At 48.3% G+C, this 27388-nt stretch overlaps 2 protein-coding genes across 2 annotated transcripts; one reads left to right on the forward strand and one right to left on the reverse strand.

Annotated features, from left to right (window-relative positions):
- Positions 1–5685: 5685 nt before the first annotated feature.
- Positions 5686–13783, reverse strand: KCTD9 (potassium channel tetramerization domain containing 9). Its single transcript, XM_084221910.1, has 12 exons — positions 13700–13783; positions 12623–12744; positions 11974–12017; positions 11742–11838; positions 11480–11538; positions 10732–10860; positions 10152–10219; positions 9961–10056; positions 9185–9334; positions 8837–8942; positions 7915–8048; positions 5686–7694 (listed from the first exon to the last, which is right to left on the reverse strand). The coding sequence occupies exons 1-12, from the start codon at positions 13745–13747 to the stop codon at positions 7578–7580; spliced, it is 1170 nt and encodes a 389-aa protein (XP_084078036.1). The 5' UTR covers positions 13748–13783; the 3' UTR covers positions 5686–7577.
- Positions 13784–15305: 1522 nt separating this feature from the next.
- On the forward strand, positions 15306–24647 carry CDCA2 (cell division cycle associated 2; the record flags this gene model as incomplete). Its single annotated transcript, XM_084221672.1, has 14 exons — positions 15306–15786; positions 16313–16443; positions 17029–17170; positions 17730–17926; positions 18172–18250; positions 18579–18832; positions 19427–19514; positions 20027–20238; positions 20610–20691; positions 21322–21374; positions 22001–22144; positions 22630–22804; positions 23256–23455; positions 23817–24647. The coding sequence occupies 14 exons, from the start codon at positions 15306–15308 to the stop codon at positions 24645–24647; spliced, it is 3069 nt and encodes a 1022-aa protein (XP_084077798.1).
- Between the last annotated feature and the right edge of the window lie 2741 nt (positions 24648–27388).

Here is a 27388-nt window from a genome sequence, read left to right on the forward strand (position 1 = left end):
AACCTTCCAGCTGTGCTTTGCCATTTAACTGCTGAGCATCACCACGTGCACGTTGCCAAGATGTTGAGGGAAGTGGAGGAATTCTCATGCAATGTTGGAATTTAGGGAGAGGATGAAATGAGATTTAGCCTGGACCTCAGAGCTCCATCTCTCCCTTGGAGCTGGCTGCCCAAATTATTCCACAGTGCTTCAGTGAAAGTTCAAAGAGATTTTACACCCAGTGATTATGAAAATATATCTATTTTTCTCCATACAATAGTTTTATTTCTGCCAGCTACAAGGTGCTGTTCTTTGGGCCAGGCTCACAAATGTCACCTTGCCCCTGTTTTTCCAAATCCCACTTGAACCAAGGTCTGGGGGTGTCTGGGGGACAGACACAGGGACAGGTGCAGAGGGAAGCCTTTGTCACCTTTTTGGCTGCATTTTTTACAGGCCAGGGTTGTTTCCCAGCCCAGGACCCACCTCCTGGAATGGTCCCAGCAGGACCTGGGTGCTCCTCTTGCCCCCTGGCTGGAGGCCGTAGGACCAGTGCTGAGCCAGGCCCGGCGCCAGGGCCAGCGCACACAGCAGGACAGCGGCCAGCATCCTCCTGGGCTGCTCCATCCTGGGGACAAAACACACACCTGGACCATCCTGGGGACAAAACACACACTGCTCCATCCTGGGGACACAAACACACACCTGCTCCATCCTGGGGACACAAACACACACCTGCTCCATCCTGGGGACAAAACACACACCTGGACCATCCTGGGGACACAAACACACACCTGCTCCATCCTGGGGACAAAACACACACTGCTCCATCCTGGGGACAAAACACACCCTGCTCCATCCTGGGGACACAAACACACAGCAGGACAGCGGCCAGCATCCTCCTGGGCTGCTCCATCCTGGGGACAAAACACACACCTGCTCCATCCTGGGGACACAAACACACACCTGGTCCATCCTGGACAGACAAACACACACCTGCTCCATCCTGGGGACACAAACACACACCTGCTCCATCCTGGGGACACAAACACACCCTGCTCCATCCTGGGGACACAAACACACACCTGCTCCATCCTGGGGACACAAACACACACCTGGTCCATCCTGGGGACACAAACACACACCTGCTCCATCCTGGGGACAAAACACACACCTGGTCCATCCTGGGGACACAAACACACACCTGGTCCATCCTGGGGACAGAAACACACACCTGCTCCATCCTGGGGACACAAACACACACCTGGTCCATCCTGGGGACACAAACACACACCTGCTCCATCCTGGGGACAAAACACACACTGCTCCATCCTGGGGACAAAACACACCCTGCTCCATCCTGGGGACACAAACACACAGCAGGACAGCGGCCAGCATCCTCCTGGGCTGCTCCATCCTGGGGACAAAACACACACTGCTCCATCCTGGACAGACAAACACACACCTGCTCCATCCTGGACAGACAAACACACACCTGCTCCATCCTGGGGACACAAACACACACCTGCTCCATCCTGGGGACACAAACACACCCTGCTCCATCCTGGGGACACAAACACACACCTGCTCCATCCTGGGGACACAAACACACACCTGGTCCATCCTGGGGACACAAACACACACCTGCTCCATCCTGGGGACAAAACACACACCTGGTCCATCCTGGGGACACAAACACACACCTGGTCCATCCTGGGGACACAAACACACACCTGCTCCATCCTGGGGACACAAACACACACCTGGTCCATCCTGGGGACACAAACACACACCTGGTCCATCCTGGGGACAGAAACACACACCTGCTCCATCCTGGGGACACAAACACACACCTGGTCCATCCTGGGGACACAAACACACACCTGCTCCATCCTGGGGACACAAACACACACCTGCTCCATCCTGGGGACACAAACACACACTGCTCCATCCTGGGGACACAAACACACACTGCTCCATCCTGGACAGACAAACACACACCTGCTCCATCCTGGACAGACAAACACACACCTGCTCCATCCTGGGGACACAAACACAAACACACACACTGCTCCATCCTGGGGACACAAACACACACCTGGACCATCCTGGGGACACAAACACAAACCTGCTCCATCCTGGGGACACAAACACACACCTGGACCATCCTGGGGACACAAACACACACCTGCTCCATCCTGGGGACACAAACACAAACCTGCTCCATCCTGGGGACACAAACACACACCTGCCTGGCCACAGAGGCACTGCAGCTGCAGCTGTGCCTTGCAGAGGGGTGGGAATGAGGCATCTCTGGGTCACAGACCCATGGAATGTGAGCTGGAAGGGGCTCCAAGGATCATGGAATTCCAGCTCCTGGCCCTGCACAGACACCCCCAAATCCCTCCCTGTGCCTGCTGCAGTTCTGACCTGCCCCTCCTGGGCAGGAGCCCCAGCTGGACTTGCAGCCTCTCAAAGGGCTCACTTGAAAGAGATTGGACATCTGAAAAATTTGGCTGAAGATCTAAATTAGGATTCCTGAGTTCCAGGCATGTGTGGACCTCAAAGGCTGCATTCCCTGGTGGTGTTGGGCAGATGTGTTCAGCTGGTTTCTGCTCTGATGTCCCTGCTCCTTTAAATCTGCCCTTTGCAGTCTCTTCTAATCTTTTTTTTTTTTTTTTTTTTTAATAGGAGCATCTGTAAGCAGTGGATAAATAAAAAGGGAATGTGGGATGTTGTTCCAGCACATTACCTGCTGCCTGCGAGGTTGTGGAGTAACTCCAGCTCTTCTCCTCTGGAAAATGTCCATAAATGTGCTCTCACCTCACTTTTTATAGCCAAGAACCCCAGTGCCACCCCACTCCCAGCAGGAGATTTTTCCCCTTCTCCCTCCCAGGCTGCAATTTTGGTGTTCCTGTTACAGTGGCTGTCATGCAGCACAAGCAAAGCCCATAATTGGGACACCCCAGTGCAGCAATTAAATCCAGCTCTTTTCTCTAAAAGTCATAAAAGTAACAGCTTTGCTTTTAAGAGGTTGTAAATCCCACATTGGGATCCAGATGATCCTGCTGGGAAATACAGGAGCTTTTCTGTCAGTGAGTTCTGGTTCCTTTAGTAAAAGTTCTTGGGTGAGTCTGAATTTGTTGAGGGTGGGAAATGGGTGAGGAACTGAGCTCAGTCTTCAAGAACCCTGGAATGATTTGGGTTGGAAAAAGCCTTAAATTCATCTCTTTCCCCCCTGCCATGGGCAGAGACACCTTCCCCTGTCCCAGGGGGCTCCAAGCCCCAGCCTGGCATTGGGCACTTCCAGGGATGGGGAATCTGTGATCCAGGCAACTCCTCCTGCCCACCTTCACTGGCATCAGGCATGAAGGAAACAAAACAACCCTGCAGTGCTCAGGGGCACGAGTGGCCAGGGCAGTTTGAAATCCTCCCCCTTAACATCTCACTTCAGGTGCCTTGGTGTTCCTTGCTCTCTAAAGTGCCAGGTGGGATTAACCTGGATGAGTCCATGATTGTAAATGAACTTTGCTGGCAGGATGGAGTCTCTGGTGTGAAGAGGATCCCCAGATCCTTTTTAGAAGGGCCTGGAGTGACAGGGACAAGGAGGAATGGGTTTAAACTGACAAAGAATGGATTTAAACTGACAACAGAGAAGGTTCAGGTCAGGAAGAAATATGGAATTGGGGTTTATATTAGGACAAATTCCTTCCCTGTGAGGATGGGCAGGGGCTGGGATGGAGGTCCCAGAGAAGCTCTGGCTGCCCCATCCCTGGAAGTGTCCAAGGCCAGGCTGGACAGGGCTTGGAGCAGCCTGGGACAGTGGGAGGTGCTGGGGATGGAGTTGATGGAAATGATCCTTAAGGCCTCTCCCAACCCAAACCATTCCATGATTGCCTATTTTTCAATCTCAAGAGTTTGTGCACGGCAGATTTATAGATTTGTTTGCATGCAGGAGCTCAGTTCAGTACTTTGGACTGCAGAAATTGTATTTTCCCCCACCTGGCTGCTCCTCTGCCTTGCTGAGCACTGTTCTGTGCCACCTGAATGTCTCGTGTTCCCTGTTCTCCAAACACCCTCTGCCCCAGCTCCCATGACCTCTTGGAGCTTTAATGGATTAAAGTAATCCAGTGAGTCAATAATTCAGGGAGGATTTGGTGACTCTTAGCAGAGTCACTCTTCCTGCCCAGGGCTCCTCCTCCCACTCCTGGCAGGGGCAGCCAGCCCCGAGCTCCAGCTGAGCTGGTCAAGCTGGGAGAGCAGCTGGGCTGAGGGCAGGAGGGCTGGGGTCAGAGAAGGAATGGGGATCAGAGCAGGAATGGGGATCAGAGCAGGAGTGTTGGGGTCAGAGCAGGAGTGCTGGGGTCAGAGCAGGAATGGGGATCAGAGCAGGAATGGGGATCAGAGCAGGAATGGGGATCAGAGCAGGAATGGGGATCAGAGCAGGAGTGTTGGGGTCAGAGCAGGAATGGGGATCAGAGCAGGAGTGTTGGGGTCAGAGCAGGAATGGGGATCAGAGCAGGAGTGTTGGGGTCAGAGCAGGAATGGGGATCAGAGCAGGAATGGGGATCAGAGCAGGAGTGTTGGGGTCAGAGCAGGAATGGGGATCAGAGCAGGAATGGGGATCAGAGCAGGAGTGTTGGGGTCAGAGCAGGAATGGGGATCAGAGCAGGAGTGTTGGGGTCAGAGCAGGAATGGGGATCAGAGCAGGAATGGGGATCAGAGCAGGAGTGCTGGGGTCAGAGCAGGAATGTTGGGTTCAGAGCAGGAATGTTGGGTTCAGAGCAGGAATGTTGGGCTCAGAGCAGGAGTGTTGGGCTCAGAGCAGGAGTGTTGGGCTCAGAACAGCTGGGCTCAGAGCAGGAATGGTGAGTTCAGGGCAGGAATGGTGAGTTCAGAGCAGGAATGCTGGGTTCAGAGCAGCAATGGTAAGTTCAGAGCAGGAGTGTTGGGCTCAGAGCAGGAATGGTGAGTTCAGGGCAGGAATGTTGGGCTCAGAGCAGGAATGTTGGGCTCAGAAGAGCTGGGTTCAGAGCAGGGATGTTGGGCTCAGAGCAGAACAGTTGGGCTCAGAGCAGGAATGTTGGGTTCAGAGCAGGAATGTTGGGTTCAGAGCAGGAATGTTCCTGCTCCTCTGGCAGGCACGTGGAGTCACCCAGGGATTCTCCTGTGCTCGGAGCCTCCTTCCTTCCCTGATGAGCCTTGCAAAATGAGGGTTATTTCAAGGTAAAAGCAGAGTTGGTTTGGACATTTGCAGAGTTTTGCCCAGTAATTGCAGCTCGTTAACCAGCACCTACCCTGGCTCTGATCAGGCTGCCCTGACAGCTCTCAACAACTTTTTCTCCACAGGTTTCTGGTGCAGCCACAGGAATTGGACTTTTATGATCCTTGGGTCCCTTCCAGCCCAGGATATTCCATGATTCTCTGACTGTTCTGCCTCCAACTATTTTATTAAGCAAATATGAAGGGTGGGGACAAAAAGGCTGAGAAGTCTTGGAGAGGAATGCCAAACCAAAACCAATCCATGCAAATTCTCCCCATTAATGGCTCAGAACCCCCCCAAGCACAGCTGTTTTTCCAACAGGTACTTTATACTTAAAACTAAAAAATTCCTGTTCTTCTCACACAAACCAGGTAAGATTTGGGGTTTTTATTAAAATGAAGACAACCAAGCCACTTTTTTCTTTCACACTTTTTATTAATGCAACTTAAATTAGCTGGAACCTGCAAATTCTGCACAGGGATCTTCACACAGCTCTGTCCTGGCAAAAGAGGTACCTAAAACCCAGCTGTGAATGATGGTGCCACATGCTGTGATTATTCCATAGTGCTTCAGTGAAAGTTCAAAGAGATTTTATACACAGTGATTATGAAAATAGAGATATATATATATATATATTTCCATACAATAATTTTACTTCTGCCAGCTACAAAATATGATAAAGAAAAATAATTCATTTGTTTCTCTAGCCCTAGGAATCTTCTCCTACTGCAACAGACAAAACATTCCCACTGAAAGCCATGAGGTGTGAGAAAGGACTCCAAAGTCACACTGTAATATTTCCCTGGAATTACAGGTCATTTCTCAAAGGACAGAGTGCTGCCCTAGGGCTTGATCCACAGGGATCTGCAGGAAATAATCCCAATTCTGAACCTCCAGGCTCTGGGATTTTGAGCCTTGGAAGTTCACATCACTCACCTGAGTCAAACCAACTCGAAAAGGAGGGAGAATCCTGCAATTCCCCCAAACACATCCTTTGCTGACCCTCAGCCATCTCTGACCCTCCCAGACTGGGGGCAAAGCAGCATTTTTGTAACAACAACTGAGACAAGACGACAGAAATTGCACTGCAAGGGAGAGACACCCCCTGAAGAACTGTGGAACCCCAGCTCCTGTGGGACTCCAGCTGGGATCCACTGGTTCTTATTCCTCCTTTCTATTTCTACAGTAACAGCTTGATTTCCTTAAATTCAAGGTTAGTTTTAACTTTGGGGTGGTTTAAGCATCTGAGGTAAGTTCTTGATGCACCTTTTTTCTTTTTTTTTGGTATAGTTTCTTCATGTGCTTTTTGATTGTGTGTAAAATAAAGGTGGTGTGAGCTGAGAACTCCGTGGATCCTACAGGGAAGCAGCTCCTGATCCACATCAGGGGTGCTGAGGCCTCTGCCCTGCACAGGTGCCCCACACAGGCAGCTCCAGCTGCTCTCTGCACAGGCACAGCAGCTGTGGGAGGGCTTGGGGGCACCTGAAGCAGCCCAACCAGAACAGGAAGACCCAGCTGGGAAAAGGATGATGTCCAGAGAGCTTTCAGGGAGTCTTTGCATAGTACATGGGGGGAAACAGGGGAAGATTCACCTGCTGAGGTGGTGAGGGGAGGGCAGAGCACGAGCTGGGGCCCCTCTGCCTCTCTCTGCTTTGGTGCCAGCTCTGCACTTTCCTCTCTGCACTGAATTCACCACAAAGGGTGAAAACACTGCAGCAGCTCCAGCCTGGAGTGGTCAGGACATGTGAGAGCAGGATTTCTGTCACCAGCTGTGACTGACAGTGCACCTCCACACTCATTTGGAGAGGATTAATTAAAGATATCCAATTTCTGAGCAGGGATGTTCCCATCAGCTTCCACCCCAGCAGAGACCTGAGCACCCCTGGGGACACTGAGCCACCCCTGGCACGGATCCAGACTGAAAATACACCTGTAAACCTCAACCTGGTTGCTACTGTACAGGAGTAACATTTTCTATTCATATTGCAGCTACAGATTTAATAAATAGAATTGCATATATTGTGCTTTATAAATTAAAATGCATTCCAAAGTGAGGCAATGCTAAACAATGAAACCATTGAACCTTTCCCCCCCAAACCAGCCACACTCTCTGATTCCAGCACCAGCCCACTTCCTCACTCTGCTCTCAGAGGTACAAACTCTCTGCTGGTACCTCTGAAAACAAGAATTCCCTCCCCAAAAGGGATCAAAAAGAGTTTACCTAGGCACTACTGCAAATGTAAGGTGGCTAAAAACCATGACTTTAACTCAGGAGGGGAGGAGGTGAAGCAAGTCACGATGCATGTCTGGATCCCTTCCTCTTCAGCGTGCTCTGCTCCTATCTGACACTCTGGGACATGTGCAGGGGTGTCAGCATCTCCTCAAAGATGGCTCCTTTCACATTGGATCCCCTCAGATTTGCTTCTTGTAGGTCACAACCTGACAGATCACAATTCTGAAGGGGGAAAAGGAAAAACAATGTTACCTGAATAGAGACAGAACTGGTCAAAAGTTTAACTCCACTTCCCTTAACTCCATTGAACTTTGCAGCTGGAGAAATCCCAGGAATCCCCTAAATTACCATCTTTTTGTACAATACATGATATGTGTACATATTATATTTATACATATGTCCAGGAAAGGTGTTTGTGTCTGGGAGAGGAAGGCTGACCCACCTCCAGGTCAGTCCCTGCCAGCGTGGCTCCTCGCAGGTTGCAGTTCTTGAGTTTGGCGTTTTTCAGCGTGGCCACGCGCAGGTTGATGCCGGTCATCTGACTGCCCTCCATGTCCACCCCCTTCAGGTTGGCACCTGCAACACACCCACAGGGCTGAGGGACCTGCCCCAGGTGCAGCAGCTGCAGGAGATGCTCCCTCAGAGCTGGGCTTGGGTTTCTCTGCTCCAGAGGACCCCAGGTGTTATAAAGGAGGAGTCAGGATTCCTCGGCTGGGGTTTTCAAGGTTTATTTTGCTTTATTGTGGTTTTGTTTATTCTCTGAGGTCAGTCCAGCAGGTCAGTCTGTGGCACACTGACTGCCCTCAGGGTGCTGTTGTGTTTTTATACTAAAAACCACGTATACATTATTTACAATTATTTTCCAATACCTATCACCTGTGTTAGACAGTGAGCTTCTACTCCAAACCAATCCAAAAGTGCCAACACTGCCCAGAACATGGAGGCTAAGAAGAAAGAAGAAGGACAAGGCACACCCAGATCCCTCCATCTTGGCTTCTGAACCCCCATCCTAAAAATCTTAAAATTCTGCTTTTCTATCTTGTAACAAACTAACTGTCATTCTACTTAAACTCTCCTGGCTTGTGACTCCTCATTTAAGGTTGGTAATTTTTTCCATGGGTTCAAATCAAAGGGACAGGGGTCTGTGGCTTCATGCCAAGGCCTCTGAGCCCCCTGGCAGGGGCTCGAGCCCTCCAGGGCAGCCAGAGGGATGTCCTGGGATCTGCCACTGGGTAAACTGGGAGAGGCCAAGGCAGAACTGGGAATTCAAGGGTTATTTGGCAGAACCAGCCCAGAGTTGTGGGCTCTTCCCAAGGACTGTGCCACAAAAATGTCCAGGGAATAATTAACAAACAAAAACTTACCTTCCAAATTAGCTTTAAGGCCTGATGGATCTTCAAAGTTGCAGCCCTTCAGGGATGCTCCCTCTGCGTTGGAACACAACATCTTCACCCCCTGCAGGTTTGCACACTGGCAGAGACAGGATGTGAGTCACGAGGGTGTCCAGATAAATAGCAGAAATCAGCAGAACACAGATTTCAATTCTGCACTAAGCCCCCAAAGCCCAACCCCCCATTACTGTGAGGAAGTGTGGGAGGGCTCTAAGTGGAACAATCACAGAAAACATTGGGAAACTGATTTTTTTGTTCCAATTCCTGTTTCTGGAGACAAGAGCAGGGCAGCCCAGGCTGCCCAGGGTGCAGCACTCTTACATCCAGCACGGATCCAGAGAGGTCAGCTCTCTCCAGGTTGGCACAGCACAGGTTGGCGTGGGCCAGGTTGCAGCGGCTCAGGTTGGCCATCTTGAAGTTGATGTAGCGAAGATCCAGGCGGGAAAGGTCGGCTCCACTGAAATTCAGCCCCTGCAAAAGCCAGTGAACACCCCCAGAATGGTCACAGAGGGGAAGGGGGGGCTCTGGACACAAAAGAATTAAAAGAAACATGTCTGGGGTGTTGTATATATAAATCTATACAAATAAACAGATGTACTGACACACTTCCAGTACCTTAAAGGGAGAGAAAAAGATGAGAGAGACTTTTTATGTGCACAGAGAATGCCAGGTCAAGGGGCAACGGATTTGGAGACCAGGTTTAGATGGGATACTGGGAAGAAATTCCTCCCTGTGAGGATGGGGAGGGGCTGGGATGGAATTCCCTGAGCAGCTGAGGCTGCCCCATCCCTGGGAGCATCCAAGGCCGGGCTGGAGCAGCCTGGGACAGTGGGAGGTGTCCCTGCCCATGGCAGATTGGAACAAGATTACCCTTAAGGTCCCTCCAGCCCCAAAGCATTCCATGGCCCTATACAAACACACTCACAAGATCATTTACTCATTACATAACACCGTGAAATGGAAATGCAAAGCTCTCAGGATCTGGATATTTCCTTAAACCAGGCTGTGGTTTTAGACTGTGAGAGGGCAGGGTTGGATCAGGTGCTAGGAAACAATTCCAGGAGTTTGCTGCAAAGACAAAGGCTGAGCTCCCTCACCTGGCAGCGCAGCTCGGACTTGGTGGGCGTGGCCAGCAGGAACCGGACGAACTCCTTGCGAGAGATGGGAGAGTGATCCTCGGCTGGCTGCGAGTTCTGGGGACAGGGACAGCACAGGGACAGCACCCAGTGAGTTCCACACTCCCCGGGAGAGCAGGACCCGCAGCCAGGGGCTACAGACAGCAAGGTACCTTAATAGCAACCTCCAGGTGTTCAATGAGGGAGTCGATCCCAAAAAACCTGGCTTCTTCCAGAACCCCTACAAACAAAGCAGGGCTGGTTAATCCAGGAGCTGCTGGTTCAGAGAGCAGCACCCTCCTCTCCCCTTACTGGAGAACACACACACATTCTACTGGATGTAACTGGGGAGAGAGAAAAAGTTTGCTTGCAGCTAAAAGGAAAAACAAAACTCAGACACAACATTTCCAACAGCAGCATTAGGTTAAAGAAATCAACTCCAGAATTGCAGGTATTAATCCAGTATGGATTTTTAATGCTCCAAAGAGAAATAACGAGCCTATCCTCATTAAAGCAAGCACATGGAGCTGCACTGCTGAGAATAAATCCACCAAAGGAAAACTCCCAAGCACGGGGATGAGCACACAAAGCTCCCCCTGGCATCACCACGGGCAAAGTTTAATTCCAAGGAGGAATAATTGAGGAGATGTCAGACAGGTAATACCTACCTAGCAAATTAATGCCATCATTTACACACAAAGCTTTAATTCCAAGGAGGAATAATTGAGGAGATGTCAGACAGGTAATACCTACCTAGCAAATTAATGCCATCATTTACAATGAGCTGTCCGTGACGCAAATAGTTCAAAATGGGCTCAAAATACTCGGGACTGCGGTCAATGAGGAAAGCTCCTCTAGGATCTTGCTTATTCCCCCAAGCATCTGTTTCCACAACATATATATATATAAAATTACTTTTGGTATAGTAATAGAAGAGCATTTGCTTCAGTTTTCAGAGTTTTTTATTACCAAAGGGGACTGGAATAGCAAACATTCCACTTGGAAGGGTGGTTCGGAGAGAGAAGGAAGGAAAAGAGGAGTGGGGGGAAAAAATCAGCTTAAAATGAACTTATTCCTGCTCTGAATAACTGAATTTGTACCACATACAAAAGAGTCCTGGCTAGGATAAAAGCAGCACTGGAATTTTAGTCTGATTGTCTCCCCAAGGCTGCCTCGTGCAGTTTGCTCTTTGGCTCTGCTGACAAAACTGAGGAAGATGCAACAAGATGAAAACCTCAAATCAAATAAACAAACAAAGGACCCAAACTACTCACAAGGGATGGGAGCTGTATTGGCAGCTTGTGAGAGAGATGAGCAACATTAGGTGGTGAGATGACAGAGAGAAATAAAGCTTTAAAAAGTAATTCCCTGTTCTGCTCTGCTACTTTAACATACTCTGGATATTTTACTTTATGAACGAGAGCCTCAGCTTGACAGTTACTTTTGCCTACTTTGCTCATTTATTACTTAAAAACAATAAAGTTCATCTCAGCATACTCACCTTTGTCTTTGAACATGTGTGCCAACATACTGTCAGGTTCTTTGTTAACCAAAGTGCTCCTAGGAAACAAAAGCAGCCCAACTTTACTTTTCTTTCATCTGTAGACGTTTAAGAATTAATTTCTTGCAAAACTGTGGTGGCAAACACAAAATACAGAGAAAGCTGTAGGAGTCAAAGACCTCCTGCTTCACAGTAAGTTACTTTTTAAGGTATTTTGCTTTATTGAAATGAAGTTTTTGAAGTTTTTGGAGACCATTCTTACCGGGTGGTGGTGAAATATCTGCCTCCCACATTGAGAGTCAGCCAGTCTGTGTGGGACCCTGTCAGCTCCTCCTGAGCTCTCCCATCAGTCTGAGGATCTGCAGAGAATAAAGAAAGGAATTACTGGAAAAATTGTTAATATTCTAAACACCACAAAATAAAATCTTGAGTTTATATGAAAGCAAAAGAAACTCTATTAAATAAAAGGTTAAAGGTAAGAATTACAGACTTACCAATGAAGGGCTCCCCTTCACAGACAAACAAAACATCATCATCCCTGAGACAGGAGGGGGCAGAGGGAAGAGAAAAAGAAGGTTAATCATAATTTATTCTTCATCTAATTGACAGTGGAACCTCTCCTGATTCTTTCAGGTAAATTATGACCAACGGCCATTAGCTGGAACTTCTGATTTTTGTCTGTATTTTGCAGGTTCTACTGGATTGGAATGGACTGACTTCACCAGAGAGTTCATCTGCAGCAGCCAGGTAGGGACCACGTGTGTAATCAATTAATTCTTACAAAATAGCTGCTTTTCTCCCCAGTCTGGGGCTTTTCTGTGAAGCCAAAGTACTGCCAGAATTTGTCTCCTTTATAGAAAACCCCCCATTCCAGGGCTGACAGAAACAGTGGGGATTTCATGGCACAAACACTGCCCTGGAATCAACACAGGAGGAGGTGAGAAGGCCTCAAACACAGCTTGTATCAAGTTCTGAATCAATCAATGGTTTGAAGTTAAAAAGACAGGGAAGGACCTTTGGGCATCCTGGCTGGAAATGGTCCCATCTGGTTTTAGGGAAAGCACTGGGTACGGATTAAGGAGGATTAACAGGTTAGTCTCCTAACCCACAGCCCTGATTTGCCTTTTCCTGGCTGATCCTCACCTAATCAAAGCAATATCATCAATGAGCCCCCCTTTGCCGTTGTAAACGCTGGTGGCTTTGATCCCAAGCTTGTTGCTGGCCACAGAGAGCAAATCTGAGAGAGTCCCATACACAGCCACGACCTGGGGGAGGAGAGAAGAGGAGGCTGTGAATGAAAACAAACCCAGGAAACTGTGCTCCAGAAGTTCTGCCACTTCACATTTATCAGGGCTATCAGGAGGAGCAAAATACATTTGGATCTCGACCAGGAAAGAAGGGAAAAGAAAACCAGGGTGACTTGCACAACTCCCACCAAACTCACTGCAACAGCAGGGAGGGAATAAATGTTGGTGCTGTAGGAATATAATTCAGTTGTTTACTTCTCTAAAGAAATATTGCTACTTGTCCTGTTCCAAGCCTCTCCCAAATGTACTTCCCTCCCTAAAACCAAGGATTAAAGGATGGGCACATGAACTGACTGGGCTCAGATGTGGATGGAAAATCAGGACCATACACGCAGTTTAGCAGAACTGCAAGGCTGAAATGCAGGCACATGAAGCCCTGCACGCCAGGCCCGGCTGCAAATAGCGGGATCACGGGCAGAATTAACAGAATTAATAATTAATACACGTTAAAGCACAGTCACGTCAACGTCCGCGCTCAGAATGTGGACGGAACCATCAAGATCACGGACTGTCTGTGGAGCTGCATCCCAGGGCCGCTTCCTCTGCTGGACCAGCACCGCTGGGCCTAAAAAAATCTCTATTTTCAGTCCTGAGGCGATTGTAGCGAGCTTTAAACCATCGTACGCGTTATTCCCAGGGTACCCGCACGCAGGGGCCGTGTGCCCCCAGAGCCCCCATCCCACAGCGCTGCCCGTCACGAGCGGCCGGACGCGACTCCCTCACGGCACCGAGCGCCTCCCCCCGCGACAAATCGCCGCCTGTCGCGATTCCCTCCACAGGCACTGCGCGGGGACCCCGCGCCCCGCTCCCGCCGGCACGGCGCGGGCCCGGCGCGCTGCCCCGGGAGCTGCGGGAGGGCGGGCAGGGCCCCGCGGGAGCGGCCCCGGCCCGGCCCGGCCCGGCCCGGCCTCACCTTCCCGTTGCGGGCGCTGCCGTTGACGAACAGCGTCACCCGCCTCATGCTGCGCCCGCCGCCGCGCCGACACCCGGAAGGGGCGGGCGCTGACGGGCAAGCCCCACGGCCAATCAGCGCCTCGCTGCGCCGCGCATCTGCCCAATGGGCAGCGAGAAGGCGGGCCAAAGCCGGGACGACAGCCAATCGTGAATAGACGAAGTATCCATATTTGCATAGTCCCTCTGTGATTGGTTGTCGCCCGTCACGTGGGCGCGGGCCGTTGAATGAATTCATTTAATCATTTTATTTTTTCTGCCGTACCAAAGCAGCGCTGCGGCCCAACGGCCGCGATCCCTCCGCCGACTCAAAGAGTCCCCCGCCCCCGGCAAGCCCCGCGGATCCCCGGGGCACAGCAGCGCTGAGGGGCCGCCCCCATGACTCGCCCTCCCAGCGGTGCCGCTGGGGCCGGGGCGGCGGCGGCGGGCGCTGGGGGTGGGCGAAGGGGCGGGGGCGCGGAGGGATCCGCCGGGGCGTGGCGCGGTTTGAAAGCGTGAGGCGGGCCGGGCGCGCGGCCGAGGTGAGGGCGGCTCGGCCGGGACGGGAGCGGGCGGTGCTCGGGGTACCCGGGGGGGCGCTGAGGGGTACCCGGGGGGGCGCTGAGGGGTACCCGGGAGGGCGCTGAGGGGTACCCGGGAGGGGCGCTGAGGGGTACCCGGGGGGCACTGAGGGGTACCCGGGAGGGCGCTGAGGGGTACCCGGGAGGGCGCTGAGGGGTACCCGGGGGGCGCTCCGGGGCTGCGGGCTGCGAGTGCCCCGGGGCGGTACGGACCCGGCAGCCCCGCGTGGGAGTTTCTCCCCCCTCCGGCTGTGACTGGAGCCATCGGCCTCCTCTGGGCTTCAGAGCAGAAAAAGAAAAAATAAGAAAGAAAATGGTTGTCCAGGTGTTGTAAAGCAGGTTAATTTAGGTAATTTCATCTCTAAAAGCGCGCGTGTTTGCAGGAGGGAAGTTTCAGAGTTACGTTATTGAGTTGTACGTCATTGATTTGAGAAGCTAACTGCAAAAAACCCTAACTTTTAAAATTTCTACTTAGAAGCTAGTGGTAGTTTAAAAATACACATTGCTAGTGTTGTTTCTTCTGCTGATTTCTTTCCAAGACTTGTATTCTCTTTCTGCTGCTACTGATTAGTGTTATTAAAATAGCGTTAAGCTGCTGATATTTATTGTAACACTTGCAGCAAAACAGTGGCAGTGTGCTGGTGATTATTGTATTTTATACACGTATTTTATATTAATATAAAGTTTGACAGAGTGACATCACAGCCTTGTGGCTCCTTACCCTGAGCCACTCGTGTGCACGTTTATAATGCAGCTTTTTATTGCTCTGTGTTTTTCTTTCTGGTCCTTGCCCCTTGTGTCCTTTCCGTGCAGGTTTTTGGGGTTAAGTTTCCCTTCCCACCCCACTATTAAACACCTTGTCCAGGAAAAATGTGGATTTGGGAGAAGCTTGAGCGTGGTAGTGAGCTCTTGCTGTTAACAAGTAATAAGTTTTTTTCCTTTTTAATAGGAATCTGTAATTGCAGCAGCAAAGGCTGAGTGGATGCTCCTTCAAATAAGTCCCAAACAATGTTCAGAGGATATAAAACTCCCCTGAAAGTTAAAGAAAATGAACAGAAGGAAGAGGCCTCTTTCCCTCTGTCAGGAGCCCGGAGGAGCTGCAAAGTGACCAAATCCAAAGCCATCAGACCATCCAAGAAGGAGAATTTCACTGATGGGAACCAGACACGGTCACCAAAGCGCGTCCTGAAGTGCCCCAAGGAGAACTTGTGTCCCCCCCAGGGGGCTGCTGTGGGCTGGCAGCGTCCTGGGGGCTGCTCTGGGCCCCTCAGGGGGGATGTGCTCACCGAGCCCCCCCTGCCCTTCCACACGAGGGAGGATTTGCCCAGCAGCCCAGCTGTTCCCTTGGGAAATGACTACTCCACTCCTGAGAGGGACAAAGTGGAAGGAAAACCTGATTTTGGACTCTCTGAACAGAGGAAAAAGCCCATGGACATCGCTGCTGTGATAAGTCCTGAGTGTGGGATTGCTCAGGAAAGTTTTGGAACGGGTGAGGCTGGGCTGACAAATGGCTGTTGCCCTTCTCAGAGGGGCTTCTCCAGCTCCTTTAGTCCAATCTCATTCCCCAGGCTCTGGTTCAGGGCAGATTCAGTGATCAGAGTTTGGATGTGCCCAGGAGCACTCCCTGAGAGGCTCTTGCTGCAACATCTGTACGGGACATCCCACATACATTTAACTGTACAGCTCATATCCTGCTCAGTGAAATGCTCCCTCTTCATCTCCCTTCAGCTAATGAAGGGCCTTGAGTGTCCCAAGGAAATTGCAAGGCACATTCTGCAAGTGTTGGTAAACACTGACAGACAATTGAAAAGCTGAAAGGCAGACTTGGTTTGTGATTATTTGATGTGCTCAGGGAGGGTTCTTGGGCTGAGCAGGTAATTCTGGATCTTAGAATAAGTACCATTAATCAACCTTAAAAAAGATTAAAAATTACTGTTTTAAAGCTTTAGGTATTACAAAACATTTCTGTGGTTTTGTGCTTTGTTTTTCTTTTTAACCTCTTGTCCCCTTTTTAGGGACTTCCTCAGCTTCGAAAAAATTTAGGAGAAGATCAACCATTGGACTGAGGGGATCCCCAGAAAACAACACCCTGATCCGGTACCTGGCCCAGCAGAGGAGCAGCAGGCAGACAGAAGCTTTCACCCAGGTGAGAGTCCTTCCCAAATACCTGCTGGGGAGCTCCCACTCCCTCCAGGAGCCACCTTGTGCAGGGAGAAGGGCAGGTGAGTCCTGGGAAGAATCCAGCAAAAGGGACAACATGGCATTAATTTCCTGCTGTCCCTTGGTCACTGGCTCCAGGATGTTCCAGGTTTTGTTTACACTGTGTAGAGGCTGGAATTTCTTCTCCATGTTGAGCTTGCTGATAAATTGTAATTTTTGTTACTTTCCTGTGTTTGCTGCACTTGGTTTTTGGGTAATTAAAGTGCTGCTGGTTCCAAGTGAAGTCAATTTCAAGCATGAGTGGCTTGGTTAATCAGATTTGTTCATAACTTGAACTATCCTGGGCTGTCAGAAAGCAAATTCTAGACTAGAGGAACAGATTAAATGCAATAAAATGTAACAGATTTCTGGATAAAATTCCTTTTCTCCTTATTTTTTTTCTGTACAGATATAATTGCAGCCAGATTAAGTGCTAGATTCTTTGAGTTTTATGTCCAAGTGCAGTTACAAAACATGAAAGCTGCAGTGGTGAGGGAAGAAAAGCCTGATGGCATTAATTTTGTTTTGGCAGATCAGTCCTTTTAAACCTGCAAATGTGAGGTCACTGAAGGACAAGATCAACATTTTCCAAGCCTCCTTTGAATCCCTGCAAGAAGCTGAGGGGGAGGCTGGGCTCTCACACCTGGGGGAGCCTTCCCAGCAAGGAGGTTCCTGTAAGTTGATTAAATATCCTGGACAGTGATTTACCTTAAATATCAGCTCTTCCCTTAGGCTGAGTGTATGAAACTAGAAATCCTTCTTGTGAAACAAAATCATCTTCCTTTATTAGGCTTGGCACAGGTGTTTGTGCCTGGTTTGAGGTTTATTTGGTTTGTTTAAACCATCTTAATGCACCCTGATTAGTGGTTTCTCTGAAAACTCATATTTTTGGGTCTCTGTCCTCGGTTTTAGTTCCCAGATTTGTACTTTTTGATGGATTTCTCACTGAGCATTAATGTTCTTGCACTTTTTTCCATGAAACAGAATGGTTTTCATTTTACTTCTGGTATTGCTGACCTTAATAACATTTATATGAAAAGAATAATTTATTTTGGTTTGAAGGTTGGCAATGTTATTTTCAAAGTAGATCTAAAAAATCTGTTCTCCCTGCCTAGAACATTTCCTGACTTTTTGCACCTCATGATGGAGAAACACAAAAAGAGGATTCATTGAAAAACCTGAAGTTTGTCTTTGTGATTTGTTTGGGTTCTGTTTTATTTTTAATTGATGCAGCTCAGAACAAAGCACCTTTTAAAAAGGAGCCAAACCTGGAGCAGTGGAGTGAAAAGTTCATGTTGGGCAACAGAGGAGCTGCTTTAAAAGAAAGTTCAAGAGGAAATGGGACCAAGAGCAGCAGGAGTGAGCTCAGGATCTGCAGCATCTTGTCCCCACAACGAGCTGTGACTGTCACTGAGCCTGCAGCTGCAAAGGTGCTTTGAACTGGGGAGAAACCTCCTAAGTTAGCCATTAAAACAGACAATTTCCTCATTTGCCATGTCTAATCCTGCTAAGCATTTCAGTAATTAAGCATTTTGTAAGCATTTCCCTGGGTGTTTTGGGAAAATAAATTCAGCTGACATAGTGGGTGATGGAGAAAACTCTGAACTCCTTGTCTGTGGGATTGAAACCCTCCATAGTTTGTGCTGTTGTGAAAATCCTGTAACTCTTTCTTTAGGAATGGGTTCATGAGCAGCAAGATCCTATTGAATCCTTGGACACTGCTGTAACTGGAGATAGCCTGGAAACAGGGCAAGGTAAGAGGATTCAGCTCTGTTATAATCTTTGTTAAATTCTCATTAGGAAATAAAAATATTGGTCAGGAAATGTTTCAGTTGACATTTGTCACCTTGTCTACGATTTAGGATGCAGTAGAATCCTGATGTAACTTTTCATTCATGTAGTGTTCCTTTTTAGTATGTTTTATAAATTTCTGAAAATAGCAGATGTACATGTGGCACAAAAAGAGCCAGAATTTACAGATGGTGCATTTTTGTGGGGTGTTTCTGCACAGGATCTGTGGAAATGTGTGTGCTTTTTTACTCAGGCTTTCAGTACTAAAGTTTGGTCACTTTTCCTTTTTAGTGTCCCAGCCGTGTGCTTGCTCTGAAGTGTGTGAGCACAGAGGCACTGGGGATGCTGTGTCACACCTCAGCACCAGCAGGGCTGGGGCTGTGCAGGATGTGCAGGCTGGAAGCCAAGCCCCAGGGAGCACTCCCAGCAGTGACCTCTGCCAGAGCAGCTCCCTGCTGAGATCCATCCTGAAGAAAACCCCAGCCAAGGAGCTCCTGGACAGCCCCAGGGCTGATTCCGTGCTCACACCGAGGAGGAGCTTCCAGGTGCTTTGGGGACTGACTGCTGTGGCTTGGGGATGCTTTGGGGTGCTTTGGGGACTGACTGTTGTGGCTTGGGGATGCTTTGGAAATGATTTCATGCTGCTTGGTCGTCTTGGGAGCTTTGCTTGGGGCTCTCATGCTGGGAGAGGATCAGGGGGGACCCAACTGCACCTTCAGGACCTGATGGGGTGACAGGAAAAGTAGAGACTTGACAAAGGTCTGGGGTGCCAGGAGTGGCTTCAGACTGACAGAGGGCAGGGTTGGGTGGGATGTTGGGAAGGAATTATTCCCTGGGAGGGTGGGGAGGGGAATGGAATTCCCAGAGCAGCTGTGGCTGCCCCATCCCTGGCTGGGCAGGGCTTGGAGCACCCTGGGGCGGTGGGAGGTGTCCCTGCCCATGGCAGGGGTGGCACTGGATCATTTTAAACTCCCTTCCCACCTGAACCATTCCATGATTTCATGAAGTGAATGTTTTTGAGTTTTATTCATGCAGCCAACAAGGAGATTTGGTTAAACAAAAGGACTGATTATTACATGCTGCTTAGAGGACAATATTTTAATTAATTTTTATTGAACTGTATCTCTGAAATTTGACAGGCATACCTAAACAGTGCCATTGACGGAGGAGGAGATGAACCTGCTGCAGTCTCCAATTGTGTAAAAGCCTCTGAAACATTGCAAACAGGTCAGATTCCCTTTTCTAAGAAAAAGAAATCCCTTGGCTTTATTTCTTTTTAAAATAAGTTAAATAGCTAAATATTGTGATGGTAAGGTTTTTGCCTCTTTGCTGAGTCTGGTTATTGGTATTAATCACCACTGAATGACCTCCTTGTGGCATCCTGCTGGTGACATGAGAAACAAGATTGCCAAGGAAAGGAATGTCTATCAAAAAAAACTAATCCCACCTCAAAACTTCAGAAAGCCTTGAGCCCCTCAATAGAATCCCTGGTTTTTGAAGGAGTTTTACACTTTTCAGCTGAAACCTGGGTGACAGGTAGTCGTTTTTAGGCTGTTTGTTCCTTGATTTTTTAATAAATCCAGAGTGACAATCCTGGCTGGCCTCACAGGCCATGTAAAGATGCTGTTTTGCTGGTTGTTCGGGTGGTGGTTTTTAGGAGAATATTTAAATCTCTTGCAGAGCCTCTGCTCTGTGCCAGTTCCCCTTCACTCAGCTGTTTATTCATTTTATTCCAACAGAGAGAGCTGACAGTCAGAGCTGCAAAACACCAAAGAAGAAAAAAGTGTCATTTGGAGAAGTTCTGAGCCCCGAAATCTTTGACCAGAGCCTGCCTGCCAACACCCCCTTACGCAGAGGAGCCTCCCCAGCAGCTCCCCAAGGGCAGAGCCCCTGGGCAAGGCCCGGCCTCTCCGAGGAGCCGCTGCCCCTCCTGGACTGTGGCTGGGATGATGTGAGTCTGTTGGTCCCTGTTCCCTGTCAGGGGTCAGTCCTTGCTTCATTCCCCCCAGCCTGCTGGGTTTGTGAAGGAATGGCTGAAATATAAAAGAGTCTGCTTGGAGTTAAAGAATCACACTGAGAAGCTGAGTTCTTAGGGATTCTAGGAACAGCACTTTGGCCTGGAGAGCTGTTCCAGAAGGTGTCTGAACCTTGAAAGGTTTTCCCCTTCACTTTTTCATATATTTTGCTGCTGTGTTTCTTTTTGCCACACAGAGCAAAGGTGCTTTCTTTAAGGAAACAAAACAAAACCACTTTGTCTACAAAGACCGAGGGACAAATATTTGCTGTAGTTTATTGCTAAGAAATGTCATTTTTTGTTTGAAGGAAGGTGTTGAGCCTCTCCCAGAATTCCTGGAAGGTTCAGAAGCCCCTGCAGAAGCCCCTTCACCTGTTGAAATTGCAGAAGGTAACCCCCACTTGTGTTTTTATCAGTAGATAATGACTCTTTTTATACCTGAAAACTGAAAGTTGAGGGTTTTGGTTTATTTTTCTGTGTGTATTTTTTTAATACAGGGGATATATTTCAATTGTGCTAAAACTTGAATGCTAGCATTGAAATGGAAAGGTTTCTTCTGAAGCTCCTTGCAGTAGCTGCAGTGTTTACCTGAGCTTTAGGTTAACTGACTCTTATTTAAACTTGTGATAGCATTCTCTGGAAATTTTACTGCTTAAAGTAATTTTTTTTTTTAGAGTCTTGATTTTTTTTTTTTTTAGAGTCTTGATTCTGATACTGTAATTTTGATGACTCCTAAACAGCAACCCAACAACAAAAGAATTGAGGGTGGGTTGTGCATATTTATCTATGAAAGCTTTGGATGGTCCAGTTATTGTTACCAAATCCTCCCAAGCTGAGTTTTCCTCTATTTTGTAGAGCAAGGTAGAATTTTTACCTTGCCATGTTTGATGGTTCTCAAGATTAAGTTTCTACCCAAGACCAAAGTGGCTGAAGTGCACAGTATCAGAAGTTATGTAATTTCCTCAAAAAGTGATTAACTTGCATTGAAACTGATTAAATTTTTTTTTCTTTCATTTATAGTAGCAGAGACTGACAAACCTGACATGGTAACAACTCGTTCTTCTAAGAAGAAGGTGAGTTTCCTTGATGGTAAAATTTATTTTGTTTATTTGAACTTCTTCAGGCACAATTGTTCTTTTATCCTTCTTGATGCTCAAAAAAGTTTTTCCAGCCTCAGGAATGAGGATTATCTATATCCAGGTATATGGAAATGCCTCCTCTTAGTGCCTTGAGGAGTGAAAGTGATTTTCCAGTTATTAAAAATACAGCCTGATACTTAAATTGACAATTTCTAATTTCTATTGAATTTTCCAGGAGCTTTTGTAAATAATCTGACAAAAGGTTTTGCTGGAATTTCAAGGCACAGGATTGATTGTGCTTTCAGAGGTGCTTTCAGACTTCAGTGTTGGACAGCTCTGGTGGGAGGGGAAGGCAACAGATAGAGGAATATACAAAAAGTAACCCATTTTCTTAAAAGAAATAACTGAAGGTGAAAGTTTAGTGTATTTTCATTATAATACAAACAGGACTGGATTGTACTGTGGGAGATGAGTCTGTAATATTGAATTTAATTCCCAGTTGTGCCAACCCCTAATGAGGTGAGAAGAGATTAATTCCATTTGATTCTTGTGCCTGTTGGACTCTGGTGGGTTTTTCCAAGCTGCAGGTGCCCCCAAGCACCCCAAATCCTGTTCCTCAGCAGGGCAGGGCCGTGGCACAGGACACTGATGGGAGCAGCTCAGGAGCCACGAGCACTGATCATGACACAGACACTACAAATCCAGGGAGGAGCAAGATTCAGAGACAGACAAATCCAACCACAGCTGCTCCCACGAAGACCCAGGTGAGTCCCAGCCACTGCAGTTGCTGAAGTCTGTTTTTTTTTTATTTTTTTCTCTCTTCTTGTGTCCTACAGGATTATTTTGATCTTCCTGTTGCTTCCAATATTTTCTTCTTCATCCCCATCTTGTTTTCCTGCATTTCCTGCCCCACCCCTTTCCTTACTGACTTGAGGGCTTGAATTCCTGTAGGGCCAAAAGGATCATTCTGGGCACAGGTGTTTGTGTGTCACTTTTCAGACTTGAGGGCCAACAAGTGAGTTTGTGGTTCTTTCCTTACCAAGTTCTTGCAGAGCCATGTTAGAAAAGTAATTCTTTTTTGTTTATGAGTTTCTAGATTATTCTGTAGCTGGCAGAAGAAGTGGAACCTTCCTTTTAGGGGAAATGGTTGCCATCCATCAAAATCCAGTAATGGGGTCACTTACTGAAAAATATTGTAGAGGATGATTAAAATTTCACTGTGCCTTATTCTCCTTCTCAATCTTTTCAGAGAAAAAAACATCCCACCTATGGGAAAAGAAGAAAGAAAAAAGTCAAGAAATCTTTGTATGGGGAAAGAGAAATGGCTTCTAAGAAACCCCTTCTCAGCCCTATCCCTGAAATCCCAGAGGTTTTCTCTTCTGTGTCATCTCCAAGCTCACCAAAGGCAGATGTACTTTTTACAGGTAATTTGGGGTTTAGTTTTGTTTTGCTTTGCTCTTTCTGTTCCTTTATTTCAACAGTTATACAAAAATTTTTTTTTCTTTTAATTGCTTCTTTAATAGCAGAGTCTGGAGGATCTAATAAATTCATAATGTCCAACTGATAAATTCAGTTCTTGTTGGACTCCAGTGTAAATCTGCCCAAAAATCCACCTCTTTCCTTTGGGTACTGCTGTTTTCATAGTCTGTAAGCTGGTGAGTTGGGCATGAAGAGTGAAGGGATGTGCAGAGCTTTCTGGTGGGTTTGTTCCCCACTGTTTGTGTGGGATGGTTCTTTGGGAGGTTATATTTTATAGATAAATAAGTATAATAAGTAAAATAATTTCTAAACAAGTAAAATCCCATGCAGCTTTTCTTGTAATACATCGAGATGTTGTGCATTCAGTGCATTAACCCCTTGTTTGCTCTTGTTCAGAGGATGCAGGTCTGGCTGACCCCAAATGCAGGGACACTGCCCAGCAGCCCCAGGCTGGCAGGATGCAGGGGAAGGGGCTCTGTGCAGCTGCTCTGTGCCCAAGCCCTGGGCTCCTGGAGGAGGCAGCAGCCACCAGCTCTGGGCCTGGAGACTCTGAGGTGCCAGGGAGCCTGGAGCCTGCTCCTGGCACTGCTCCTGAGGTAACTGCTGGGCTCAGGGAGCACAGAAGGGATGGCTGGGGGAAAGCACTGGCAGTGATTGAACTGGGGAGGGGTTGGGCATTCAGAGCTCAGCTGAGCCTCTGAGCAGCCTGGGCCCAGGGCAGGGGGTGGAATGATCTTTAAGGTCTCTTCCACCCCTGGCCATTCCAGCATTCTCTGCTTCCCAAGCAACCTAAGTTTGGCCTCACACTGAAGCAGAATCCAGCCTGCAGGGTTCCCTGTCAGTTGGGTGGTGAGGAGAACAGTAGCCAGTTCAGCTGTTTGAAACCAGTTTCTATGGATTACCTGTTGCCTATATTTTAAAAAAAATCAAGGTGGTTTTTTTTTTTTATCTCCCCAGTTTTCAAATGCTGTGCCAGATGCAGAAGGTGATTTTGATACATCTGATTATTTCCAGCAAGGCAAAGAGACTCCATGTGAAAAAGAAACAAAAGAAAGCAGTTCCTTGATTTTTGAATTTGAATTACAAGGAAATCTCTCAACTGGGCTGGAAATTCTGGAGCAACAGGAGGTACAGGAGGGTGCCCAGAGAGCCAAGTGCCCTCAAAAGGATTCTGTCAGACGTGATTCAGCAAGGAGAAGAAGAAGAAGCAGCACTGCCTTCTACTTCCCTCCTGTTGAAAACTTGGAAATAACTGGGGCTGATCTTCCAGTTTGCTCTTACAACGTGGAAGAAGTTTTATCAGTCCCCCAGGCAAAGGAGGGATCCCTGCAGGCCGGCAGGAAGAGGAGCAGGGCCAGTGCTGAGGTCAGGGTGAGGCGCAGCATGAGGCTGAGCAAGGATGCAGCCACTAAGGGACTTGCCTGGATTCAGCTCCCCAGTGAGATTCCCCTGCCAGCTGCTCCCAAAGGCAGGAGAAGCAGCAGCACATCCATCCTGGCAGGGTCAGAGAACATTGAGCACAGGGAACAAACCCCACTCCCCTTGCCAGCCCCAGGGAAGGAGAATGAGCACTCTGCTCCCCTTGCTGCAGGCCCTGGCAGGAGGTGGAGGAGGAGAAGCCTCTGTGAAGCCACAGCTCAAGAAACACCCTGGGCTCCCACCCAGAGAAAGAGAAGCACAAATTCTGTGTTTGGGAAGGACAGGAGTGACCAAAAACACTTGGAAGCAGCAGAAACTCTTGAGCTAAGATTGAAAGATGTGTCAGGCATCTCTGATTTTCTGAAGTGAAGGTGCTCAGAGCCTTGTGTTGTCTCTCAAGTGCAGTTTTCTTCTCTTTCCCACTTTTATTCATTTACTTTCTTATTCATTTTCTGGATAACTTCAAACTCATTTTCCTTTCTTGATGCCTAAAATACTTGGAAGGTCTGAACTGTGTGGCAGACTGGCTCAGAGCATTGGTCTGGCACAGTTATGGCACAGAATGAAGAGAATTTAAAAATTCTTCTCCCTGATAAATGTGGGTTTGTCTTTAGGCGTTAAACCACAGAGTCAAATGTGTCCTTCCAGCTACTCTTGCTCTGAGGGTTTGTTTCCCATGTGTGTGACCATTCCCTGTACACTGCTGTTGAAATCTCCATGGATTTCCTTCTAGATTGCAGAAATACCCTCAAAAGAGATTGTCTGCAATGAATAAAGGAATCACTTCCTCCTCTTCCCTTTCAAGAAGTGGGAAACCTGTTTCTATCTTCTGAAAAGGCTTTGGGGCATGAGCAGAGGTGGAGTTCCTTAGGGTAGGGTTTAGTGTTAGAGTTCATGGACAGTTCTCTGATGTAAAGGGAGTTTATTAAAGAAAAAAAAAAGCTTTTAGATCTTTATTTGTATAAATTCATCTAACAAATGAAATTGGCTGAGGGGAGAGAAGCCTTCCTCACCAGAGGGCTGTGCTTCATTCCCAGCTCTTCCCAGCCCCGTGTGTGTGTCCTGAGCCCATCCCTGTTTGCCCCTGTCACCTTCCTGTTTGCTCTTTTCTGCTTGGAACAATGGAATAAAGAGTTGAGGACTGCAGGTGCTCTGCCCCAAGCTTTGCTGCTGCTTTCATTTCTCATCCTGGGGTGTTGCAGCCCAGAGGGAAGCCCATGCCAGCCTGGAGGAGATGGCTTTGTGCCCGACACCGTCCCTTCTGTCACCTGGTTTTTACCGTGAGTGATGTGGGATGAAATCCTCAATGTGCTTGGCTGCTTTTACAGAGCTTGAAAGAAACCAGAGCAGTTGGATTTTTATACCTCTTTCTCCCAAGACAAGAATTCTTAAAGCAACTTGAAAGAAACTCCACTTTTTAAGCTGAGTTACAGAATCATTGGGGTTGGAAAAGAGCTTTAGGATCAGAGTCCAGCACTGCCCTGTGGCCCATAAACCACGTCCCCAAGTGCCACATCTCCATGTCTTAAATCCCTCCAAAAACAGTTGCCTTAATGTTTGGCTTGGGGATTTGCTTTGGGCTTAGGTTTGGAAGCAGACTGGGGAGAGTTCCTGGGCTGGATGCTGTGCTTGGCTGCCAGGAGAGGGCAGCCTGGGCTGAGCTTTCTGCTTGGAAGGGACCTGGAAAAGAACATCCTGGACAAAGTCTGAGAGGCTGGCTGGGGTTATAATGTAAAGCTTAAAAGTTGAGTAAACTAGTAAAAATAGCTGCTCCCTTTTACTGTTCAAACAGCAACTGAGCTGGAATTAACTGGGATTAAACTGGGAAAGTGAAATGATGGACTGGAATCAGGTGTGAGTTTCATCTGGAAATCCCTTTGTGCCCGAACAGTCACGTTGTACCTGAGCTGTCTGGGTGTGTCTGTGCAGCTTTTGGGTACCAAATCCAGCACTGGGTGACACTGGGGCTGTCACATCCTGAACATCAGGCAATGGTGAGACCAAAGAGTCACCCTGGAGGAGGAGACAATAAATTCATGTGTTTGACACAAGAGGGGTCAAGGCCAAGTGCTGCCCAGAGCTCTGGGGATGCTGCCCTGAGTCCAGCCCCAGCAGCACATGGAGCTCTCCCTCAGGGTTCCCTCAGAGGCTCTCCAGGTGCAGGGCAGCTGCAAGGTGGGAGGGGGAGAATAAGGGAAAGGAGAGGAAAACAAAGCTTGGATTTTCCTCCTGGCACAGCTGGGTGGAAAAGGCTTGTTAGGGATCATTTGTGGATGCTTGATGGCAGTGGCAGGGTGAGGAAAGCTAGATCAAAGTAAGAGGTTGCAGTTCTTTCCAAGAGTTGTCTACTCTATGGTGCTTTTTAGTTCCTTTTGTCCTTCTCTGGATAGAATTTATCCTCAAAATATTTTGTTTTCTTAATCTGGAGAGGATTTGAACAAGTCTTCAGCTGTGCAAAGGTGCAGAGGTGGGGGGCAATAATCTGTTCTCCATATCTGCACTGAGAAGGACAAGAAATGTGTTTTAGTCAGAGGGAAAAGTCTCTGTTAAACATTAAGGGAAAGTTCTCACAGCAGTGATGGCCAAGCAGGGGAACCCAGGGCCTGGGGAAGTGTGGAATCTCCATCACTGGAGCCTTCAGGAACAGATTAAACAAATACCTGTCAGGAATGACAGATGATCCTTCCTGGGGTAGGGATAGGCAGGGATGGCCTCTGGAGGCTCTGGCTGTGTTTTCTGATTGTGGAGATTGCAGAGCAGCCCAGACCTGGCCTGGAATCCGTGGTGGAGCAGGGAGCTGGGGCATGGCTCAGCTGGGGGAGCTGCAGACTGGGAGAGCTCCTCATGCAAGGCTTGTGCAGCGTCTTGGGGCTTTGAACACCCAGATCTCACCTGAGTCCCTGCTCTGCCTCAGAGCAGGAGCTCACTGAACTCCTGAAAAATCACTGAACTCCTGAAACTGGACCTGCACCTGGTGCCTGTGCTGTCACACAGGGGTGGGAACAGCAGTGTAATTCCATTGTCCCATCTGCTTTTTCCAAATTCAACATTTCCCTGGCAATGAGCAGCAGCTTTTCTGGAGTTGTGGCTTGTCTTAGTGGCCATGGTGG

This window comes from Fringilla coelebs (assembly GCF_963513975.1).
Source record: "Fringilla coelebs genome assembly, chromosome: 26".
Taxonomy (NCBI): Eukaryota; Metazoa; Chordata; class Aves; order Passeriformes; family Fringillidae; genus Fringilla; species Fringilla coelebs.

What these genes read in the sequence shown, in the direction of transcription:
- KCTD9 (XM_084221910.1), bottom strand. Translation starts at nt 13,747, where the DNA reads ATGAGGCGGGTGACGCTGTTCGTCAACGGCAGCGCCCGCAACGGGAAG. An exon ending in TGAAGGGGAGCCCTTCATTG is followed by an intron (nt 11,839 to 11,973) that starts GTAAGTCTGTAA and finishes TATTCTCTGCAG; the next exon opens with ATCCTCAGACTGATGGGAGA. An exon ending in TCTCTGGATCCGTGCTGGAT is followed by an intron (nt 8,943 to 9,184) that starts GTAAGAGTGCTG and finishes TGTCTCTGCCAG; the next exon opens with TGTGCAAACCTGCAGGGGGT.